Below are 10,364 nucleotides of genomic sequence, written 5' to 3' on the forward strand. Positions count from 1 at the left end.
GGTTCAAATGGCCGCATGTGTCGTTATAGACAGCCAATACAACGGCACGTGAAGACAGTGATGGTAATTATACAAATTGATAAAAAATGAAATATTATTAAATGAAAACTCATTTTCCAATGTGTTCCTATTTGCAATGGCATTGACAGAACATTGTGGGTGAGGATATATTTCACCAAATTTCCAGAGTAAAGGGGCCGCGGTGGCCAAGTGGTTAAGTGGTTAAGATGTCCCGACACTTTAACACTAGCCCTCTACCACTGGATTGCGAGTTCGAAACCTACGTGGGGCAGTTGCCAGGTACGTCCTTAAATGACCCTGGCTGTTAATAGGACGTTAAACAAAAGCAAACCAAACCAAACCACAGTAAAATCAAGTTTAAATTGTGAATTAAAGTTAATTTTAATTTAAATGTCAGACATAAAGATGTTGTATCGTACTTGTTCTATTCATTTATCCCGAGTATATAATGAAAAATAGAAGACAAAATGCAAGAATTGTTATTCCAGTAACACAAATATTTCCTCCCATGTATATGTGCCTGTATTAATGTGTTTTGCATAGTTTTATTTGATTTTCTCTTTTTCGGATCTTCTGAAAACAGACTTGGAGGCTCCTGGACGGAATACCAAAATAATGGTAGGTAACCCATGTGAGTGCAAATTTTAATCGTTCTTAACTGATGCTGGTTAAATGACCTTCAAGGTATGTACATGTATACCTCGTCTTCATCATATCTACAACTTTGTGATTTGTAAGCAAGAACGTTGTTGTTAAGATTTTGATTAAATTATGTTAAGAACAAAACAAATATCCTTCTTACGTGCATTAAAGATCATGAAGCTTAAGATGTTTTTTACTTTAGACCTGCATGATATAGCCAGCTTCAATGATGATGAGGCTGATAGTATTAACATGGATGTCCAATATAACAAGTATCCTTATTATTTGTATTCCAACGTTGGTTACTTCAGAAACAATCTTTGAAGACCTTCATCTTTAAAAATTAACGCTGTTCACCAAAATGGTATCTCGGGCTTTCTTTCAAAATTATGTTTAATGCAAGACATTACATACATCAGAAATGATAAATGTTCCTGCATTTAATGAACTTATCTTCAGTATCAAGTGTATTTGGCAATACTTAGAAGAATGTAATCATGAAAACGATAGCTTCCGTCCCTCATGTGGCTTGGCAAACAGTTGTGATAAATCTCAAAGTTTTTTTTTCTACTCGTCTTTGCAGATACTTGGCTACTTTCATCATTACTCAAAGGCATGGCATGACATAAAACATGCTGTTTTGAAACCATATTAGATACTTTCCATGTTTTGTTGAGTTCCATTTGTATTGGATGTAAATATGTACAAGTTGGATAGATGTTTTTTGTTTGTTTTTTGTTTGTTTCTTTTTTCAAACAAAATAAGTCCTGTGGAATTATTTGTTACGAATTAAACTGACTTTTATGATTTTATAAAATCAATTTTCAGACAAGATAAAATATTTTGTGAATCTTTATGCTTCTTATCAATCGTAACGTAGAACATAACCAGATAAGTAATTCCCCAATATCAATATTTATTAAAGGCAACGTCTAGAGCAATTATTATAGTGTCTTGTCCCACTTTCATTACACAATGGCATGCATTTATACCATACATAATATTATTTATGTTATCACTGTCAGGAAACTGATCCCAGAGACAACAGCTATGTTTGTTATAAGAAATACCTAAGAATGATAATGGAGACCAAATTGTGTTGTAAATGTCATTTATTAATGGCTTATCAAATTTTAACTTGAATATCAGTTACATAACAATGTTAATAATATACTCCAAAAAACGATAAGATTGGAGAAATCAACATTTGTAATCTAACAACAAAGATGGGGTAAAAAATTATTGAGAATGGAAAATGACATGTACACTTAAACATCAATTATGCCATTCGATTTTATAACAAACATAAAAGCAAATTAGAAGTGAACAGTTGCTAAATACGATTGAATAATTGTGATATCGCATCTGCTTATCCAGGTTTTAAACACATTTTTAGATAGTACTCTTTACATCCATTGCAATACACGGTATGTAATTGTCGGGATAAAATCTGGAGGAAAATTGGAAAACTATAGTAAATGTTTTCAACAAAAGTTCAGCAGCTTTTCTACACCCAACTTGTGGTATGGTACTGACGACATTGAGGACAAAGAGGGGTCAATACTCTTAGCGATTGGTCAAGTGGCTCGTTAGATGGCTTCTGATTGGTTGACCAGTCGATGACCATAAACTTGCGTAACAGGCTGACCAGAGGTCAGACCAACTGTGGGGAATTTCCACCACGCACAAAAGATATGACTCTTACGTATACAACAACCCGCTAGGTGAGAATAGGGACATAGGATCATAGTACAGTCAATAATGAATAAGGGAATACAAATAAACAGTCTGACATACATGACATTTATTTTACTTGTGCAAATGAATGTCATTTATGTCATTTCTGTCAGGAAACTGAGCCAAGAAACAGCAGCTATGTTTGCTGTTAGAAATACCTAGGAATAATAATGGAGACTAATATGTGTTGTAAATGTCATTTATTAATGGTTTATCAAATTGAAGCTTGAATATTAATTACATAACAATGTTAATGGTATACTCCAAAATTTATGAGATTGGAGAAAAATCTACATTTGAAATCTAACAGCAAAGATGGTCAACATTGGCATTGATGACTCAGTTCAAAATTTGAACTGGATATATTTTAATGGATTCTTCTGTGAGTGAAATCATCATAAACTGAACGTGAAGGTACCAATATATCTTCACATTTTTACATGTTTCGTTTGTTTGATGTTTTGTCATTTTCCCCATTTTAGTTACAGTTTTACTCACCATTTTATGGCCGTAATGACATTTATATTGTTAATTTACCATTAAGAATACATAAACTATTGGCCATATATATATATAGCTCTCAGTTATATTTTACGAAAGGAAGATCCTCCGTTGTGTCATGCCTGCGACATACCTTTTACAATCAAGTATTATCTGTGTCTCGCAACCAGTTCGATTGGTATCAGTTATTTTTGTATTTGTACCTGAATGATGCAAATGTGAGATATGCAAGTAATTGCGATGACTTACCGCTCATTTCTATCAACTCCATTCTTGAAACGATCTTTGATAGCTACAAAGGCATTCAATAGCAAAACAGTTTGTTGAACCTGATCAACCTTCTGCAGAGGTTTTCAAAATTGATAGGGTATCGAAAGACATCAACGACAAAGATATGTCGAATCTTAAGGTAAATCAGAGTGTCCACATAGATTTTAACCATGTTCTCGCAACGAAAAATAACATGAGAAAAACAACATTTCTTCTGTCTGAATCACTCAGGTACAATTTGTTTGTTCTCACTTGGCCAGGAATGAATTTACTCAACAAATGTTGGGAATAAAGTCCACCAAATTCTTCTTATTTGTCGAGACAATATTTACTCGCATACATCCAATCTGTCATAGACCATACCATAGAGTGAAACTATTAACCATAACGCCATCAAAAGATCCTTTTCAACAGTTTGGTCGTCCTTCCTATGGTTTTCTTTGTTGCAAATCTGGAATTGTTTTGATGTTGGTCAGCAAATCTGGAATTGTTTTGATGTTGGTCAGCAAATCTTCAAACGTGGTACTGTTTGGTATATGTAATAACATATCTAGCATCTTTCCAGATTTCATTCTGTTATAAGCAAAAACATAAAAATACAAAGATTTTTGCGTATAGTGTCTGTGTTTTGGGTGGCTGAGGTATGTTCATGTTCGCGTATCTTTGTAATGGCGCTTCCCATATGACACAAGCATACAGCTATTGAAAGGACATAAACCGAACTAACCCCAAATTGTTCCGATTCTTCGGATCATACCATGTGACCGCATGTAGAATATTTACACCCTAACTGCATGGCCTCTGAAAATACAATATCATTTGCAATTATTATTTATTTCACCATAACATATCTACAAATAGCTACAGTGTACCCTCGACCTATCGCCACCCGAATCTACCGCCACCCTCGCATACCGCCACCTACACCCCTAGAACGGATTTCCCTTCTATATAATTTCCTCGTTAAGTTCGCCACCCTCGCATACCGCCATCCGCCACGTTCATAACAATACAAACGTCCCGAATCCCTACATATTACCCTCGGCGATATCGCCATCCGTTTTTTCCTGCGATCGAGGAACTCTTTAGTGTTCTATTTATATAATTAGGGTATTTCCCTTTTCACAGGTAATTTAGTTATACGCTTGAATGAGCTTCTATCGCTCAGGTAGATATAGGTATCGATGATTATATATGTGACATCTACACACAGGTATGGTTTGATTTGAAATAAAGCATGACTGATTTCTGCTCAATAAGTGTTCTTATTTATGGTATGAACGATTTGGCTTCGTCACTCGAGATGGAAACTCCGAGACGATCATGGTCAGAAGGGTTTGATAATTAAGTTTGCGAGTGAATTGAAAATGAGTGGAGGAAATGGGATAAATTAGTTAAACTATAATGTGTCATACTTTATTTTATCCATTGTTATATATTTCATTTTATATCCTTTTGTCATTTTCTTAGTTCGACAGTTTTTTTCTCATTGGCCGGGAAAAAATGCTTTTAAATTATTATATATTCCAGTATTGTTTATTGTCTACATAGAGTTCCTCCATCTCGCCCAAACCATTTCCTTCTTTTATTTTCTCTTTCTCTCTTATACTTTCTCTCCTTTATCTTTTGTGATTACAGTCCTCTTTCTTAGTATAATATCTAGTCACTTCCTCTTCTTTTTTTTTTTTTTTACAAAATCAATGCAATGTACTTAATCCTTACTGATGTCACTTCGTTTTTCCCAATTGAAAGATAACAAAATACTGAAATTTCGATCCATTAATGTCTGTATGTTGTAACTTATAAAATTTGCTGGTAAAAAGTGTTTATGTGTAGGTTAGGTATTTGTATGTAAACAATCTTGATTGTGAAAATATACATGCGGATATCAATGTGTGTGAGGGTGTGTGGTGTGTGAGGGTTTTGTGGGTGGTGGGGGGAGGTGTGCGTGTTCGAATATACATGCTATACATGCTTTTTGAAATATATATGTAGGGGTACATGCATGGGAGGGTGGGTCTGTGTGTGTCTGGTGTATGTGTGTATGATACTGTTTCATGTGTGTACTTCAATATAGCTTTTGTGAGCTGGGTGTTTTGTGTGTGTGTGAATTAGATGATTTGTAAGTATTTTGTTCTATATTTCGTGTATATGTGCACGTGTGAGCATGCATAATATGAAAATATAATGTATATTGCATTGAAAAACTGAATAAAAAGATAATTACAAAAAAAAAAGTTTGCGAGTGAAAATGTACGGTCAATAAATGATATCGTCCTTCAAAATGTCCAAAAAGTCATGCCTACGTTGAAACAAAGATAACTAAATATGAACTATGAGGTGAAACCAAACTCGACCGACACAGCTTTAGTCCGAGTAAATATGTCGGATATGACAGTGTGTCGATAAAGTCAGTGTCGGCAATGTCAATGAAGCATATTAGCCTTCTGAATTTGGTAGATTAATCTGTAAAATCGAATACCAAGGTATATACAGTAAAACTCACTTGTGTCGAACACGGTTGAATCGAATACATCGGATGAGTCGAACGTTTCGTTCGGTCCCGATTTTTTCCCTTCTTTATCTTAATAAATTAAGCACGGATGACTCGAACACTGTTGAATCGAATACTGCGGTTGTGTCGAATATATTTTGTGGTCCCTCCCTTCTAAACTATACCAAAATTTCCATTTTTGTGTCGAACATCGAGGCGTCATGCTGTCTCAGGTAAAATTTGCTGGCCTCGTCTGTTTTGACCGAGTGTGACCGATCACCCGTAACGGTGTAAACAGAGCCTATTATTAGTTTCCGGCTGTCGGTTACGCATCATCCCATTGTTTATACAGGTGCTCAGGTGAAGTAAAACGTTCAGGTATACATAGCTAAGAATAAAATGTGCACGTTTTAGTCTACAAACCAATATGTGTTCTGTTTACTGTTTTGATGCACAAGGCCGCCGAAAAAAATAAGGAAAAAGTAAACGATAAATTACATATCTTCCATCGAAAAATGCAAAGAAAAATACCTGTCTGTCATTGATTTATCTACATGTATATATGCCTAAATTCTGAATACGACGATGCAATAATAACAATGATATGCGGGATGTTTTTACTCTGTTCAAAAGATTGTGGCAATGCATGATTATGCAGCCGATAAAACACTACCGCGGCCTTCACCTTTGATACAAAATCAGCACGCGTACGGTCGATCAATTTTTCCGGACTGTTTAATGTTTAATATTGTTAAATTGGAGAACAATATAAACGGATTTAAAGATAAATAATATGAGTACAATATATACATTTATATTCTTATAATATATGTAACGTTTTCATAGAATATTATGCTGTCATTTGCGACTCCCGTGTGTAAATCGTGTGTCTATGTCAAAGACTATTTTACGCATGAACTTTGTTTTTATCTGTAACTGTGCACAATATTGTTTATTAGATAAAGGAATAATTGTTATCATGTACAATTAATTAATTTCTTTGTTATTATGTATTGCTTATTTTCGACTATGTTATCATGCAAGCACTTGTTCTGCATACAACCGATGATAGTCGGGTTTTGTCTCCGTATACAAACACGGATAAGTCGAACCATCGGATAAGTCGAATATTTTGCTTGGTCCCGTCGACTTCGACTTATCCGAGTTTTACTGTACTTAGTAATTGATACATTGTGATGATCCTCGTTAGTAAGTTAAATTTTAATTAATTGACAAATAATAAAAGATAAAGCATTTATTCTAGGCGAAACTCGTAAACCGATTTAATTCACGTTGATATATATAGAAAAATAGCAACAGGAATAAATAATGTAAATCACTTAAATTTCGCCGGGAAGTTATTTACGCGAGGGGAGTCAATAACTAATTCGAATCTCTCGCGATTATTTTTACGAAAATAAGAAATCTAAGATATCGGTTACCGATAAAGGAGTCCATAGTCCATCACTCTTAAAGTCCATCATTAGCGAGTTAAAGGTCTTCTCTGTCAGCTTTTGCGAAGTTTTGTATTCCAGAATATGCCCGATGGTGTAAGTTCGCCAAAATAAAGTATTTGCGAAATCTTACAGGTTTACAGAAACAAATTTAAAAATCGTTTATACAGTGCTACAGATATCAATTTAAAAACGTTCTGAACCAGTCAAAAGTAAACTTATTTCAATATAAAACACAGTGGTTTTATTTGTTTTGCTTCGTTATAATAATCATTATATATATTGAATAGTTCATCTCAAACGAAGAATCAGCCTATGTCACAGATATTGTCAGTGTAGAATTTAATCAAATCCACTTCCTGTCGCTTTTCCATATGACCGACATTTGCGTCAGTGGAATTGAGTCTGAAACCGTCCTCCAATATCCTTATACTGTAGTTGTTGCATGCGGGGAAATCGATGTGGCCAGTTTATTCCAGAACACAACTCTACCGTGGATGTCTTCATCAGGATACTCAATGTAACTTTCACTTTCTATCAGATCCAATAACGTAAGAGGTAAGTCTTTGGCTGGAATTTCCTCATAGAAAACTAGCAACAGAATAGAGTTGCCTCCCCTAGAATATATACTCTCCATTCGAGCCATGTTGAATTCAAACATACACCAATATGAATCAAGGTAGTTTCTAGATAGTAGGACCACGGTTTTCCGACTTTGATGAATGGCATTAGTTATGTTCTCGGCTATCTCTACGCCCGGACTAAAGTCCCGTTGATGAAGACACAGTCGCAACCCTTGTTTATCTTCCAAGTTGCTCAGTATGTCGTTTTTGACAAATTTGCAATCATCTGAACTATATGATATAAATGCATCGTATATGAAATCGTCGTCGTCCTCTGCATTAGTGACAGGTGTATATCCTCTGTACCTGGTCTTTGCCATGTAAAACAGGTACCGTAGTTTCCATCTATAGCGGTAGACGATACCAGAAATGGTCAGAGAAACCGACAACAGAATCACTGATGCAAACACCGCTATGATACCGATATAACTGTCACATGACTTCGTTATTTCAATCAAAGTCTCATCAAAGTTTGAAAAGGGCACTTGTGTTCCATTAGAAAATAAACATTCGTATGCATCAAAATTCACAAAAAATGCTCTATTCTTAGATATCCATTTGAGAAACTCCAGTTCTGCACATGTGCAGTCCATACGATTCCCTTTCAAATCAATAGTCAAATTGTTTCTACTTAATTCTACTATCTGGCTCCGTTGAGTCGAGGGAATTGACCTTATTTGATTGTGTGTCAAGTCAACATGCCTCAATTGTTTCATACTTGACAAGTCCAAGCTAAACAGACTTAACGCGTTGTTGCTAAGATTTAAAGTTTGCAGTTTGTATTGGTGTTTGAAAAGAAGTGTCGGTAAAGCATATATGTGATTTGTAGAAAGATCGAGCAGTTCTAAATTTGTAAAATTCTTGAATATATTCCTATTGTCATCTTTGTTAAGAACCAGTCCTAACAGATTGTTTTGAATCAACAAAGTTTTGACAATATTATCGACAGAAAAAAGGTACTCGGACATATAAGTACAGTAGTTATGAGATACATCGACATATTTTAGTTGCCGTAAATTGGTCAAAGGTCCTTTCCATGAATGGAAAAGATTGTTACTAAGATCTAAAATTTCTAAATTATTTTCCGCAAAGACTATTGATCCAAGTTCAAAATTCATTGCATTATGACTGTAGTAAAACTCTCTTAAGGACACAGGAAAAGAAAATTTTGTTAAAATCTTGCTGTTGTGATCTAGCTTACGCAGAAGGTTTCTGTTACAATCGAGTAATTCACTCGATCCACTAAATGAAAGTTCCGATGATGGCGGCGGAGCACGCCAATCGTTACAGTCGCTACTGCCAGTCTCTAAGTTGTGAGGACTCCCCTGATGGTCCGCTCGCACTATTTCGATATTTGGCAATTCAGATATCAGTTCTACATAATAAAGTCCGAAAGACAAGTTATTATCTGCTACAGATAAAAACTTTAGATTTCTCGGAAATTTCCTTGCGACACCAGTATCAAGCATAGCCATCCGATTACTGTCCATGTACAAATGCGTCAAGTTAGTGTTCAGAAGATGTTCAATATCATCTCTGTGTATAACTGTACTGGGTCCAAACGTACAATGTAAGCGACTAATGTCAAGGACACGAATGGACGTATATTGCAGATCATGTGTGACATTTCCAAGTACCCGAAAAGTAAGACATTCATTAAATGAAATGTTTAGTGTATGAAGAGATTTCAAAATGCGAAAGGTCCCTACTTCAATTTTATGAATGTTGCAGCCTGAAATATCCAAATTCACCAAGTTAGAAATATTTTGAAAGAAACTGGATCTCAATATGCCTAAGTGACAAACCCCTGTTTTGCCAGATAAATCAAGTGTGTTTAAGCTAGTCAATGACTCAAAACTTTCCTCAAAACCAGTCATATCAACACCGTCCAAGAGCAGGGTTTCAAGGTTTTCCAATTTAGAAAGGCCAACTGGAAAGTGTAAATTTCGCAGGGCAAATTTTATATTATTCTGTTTTATATTCAAATGCTTTAAGCTGGTCAATCCGTGGAAAATATTATCGTGAAACACTTCCTTAGTATACTGCAGAGCATTATTGTTTAAATATAAATATTCCAATTGTTTCATATCCTTGAAAGGAAATCCGATGAATGAGTTTACTCTGTTTCCCGAGAGGTCGAGATACGTAGCCGTTTCCGGAATACCTTCTCCAGAAAAAGTTTGTTTCCCTGTAGATGGATAACAGTAACATTGCGATGAAATCGAGGAACGAGTTCGATATTTAAGTAAGAACAGTCGGCCACAAGAGTAGTATCGCTTGAGATATAACAACGACAAACATCCTCATCTGTACAATTGGCGAGGTGTGCTAAATTGATGACGTTGTATAGCTTGTTGTTCGTTGTAGAATCACTCGGAATCCTTTCCTTCTTATCGATGGCCTGGTTGTGAACATTCTGTATGTTTAACCATGCAATGAAGAGGATAACCTCTGTGGAAATAAAAATACTGAGAACAATACGTTAGACAAAGTGGGATTGGAAAGATTCCAATTCAAACACTGTAAGTAGATGAAATATTATTACATTTATAATTTTGATAGTTGATTCGAATTGTTTCGACGTGTTTTATAACTATACAATAGTTAGAAGTTACTAGGTTT

General features: G+C 35.2%; 1 protein-coding gene across 1 annotated transcript; it reads right to left on the reverse strand.

Annotated features, from left to right (window-relative positions):
• Positions 1 to 7,372: 7,372 nt before the first annotated feature.
• Positions 7,373 to 9,217, reverse strand: LOC117340468 (toll-like receptor 4). Its single transcript, XM_033902228.1, has one exon. The coding sequence runs from the start codon at positions 9,215 to 9,217 to the stop codon at positions 7,547 to 7,549; it is 1,671 nt and encodes a 556-aa protein (XP_033758119.1). The 3' UTR covers positions 7,373 to 7,546.
• Positions 9,218 to 10,364: the final 1,147 nt, after the last annotated feature.

Source organism: Pecten maximus, chromosome 13 (genome assembly GCF_902652985.1).
Source record: "Pecten maximus chromosome 13, xPecMax1.1, whole genome shotgun sequence".
In the NCBI taxonomy this organism is placed as follows: domain Eukaryota; kingdom Metazoa; phylum Mollusca; class Bivalvia; order Pectinida; family Pectinidae; genus Pecten; species Pecten maximus.

What these genes read in the sequence shown, in the direction of transcription:
- LOC117340468 (XM_033902228.1), bottom strand. Translation starts at nt 9,217, where the DNA reads ATGGCTATGCTTGATACTGGTGTCGCAAGGAAATTTCCGAGAAATCTA.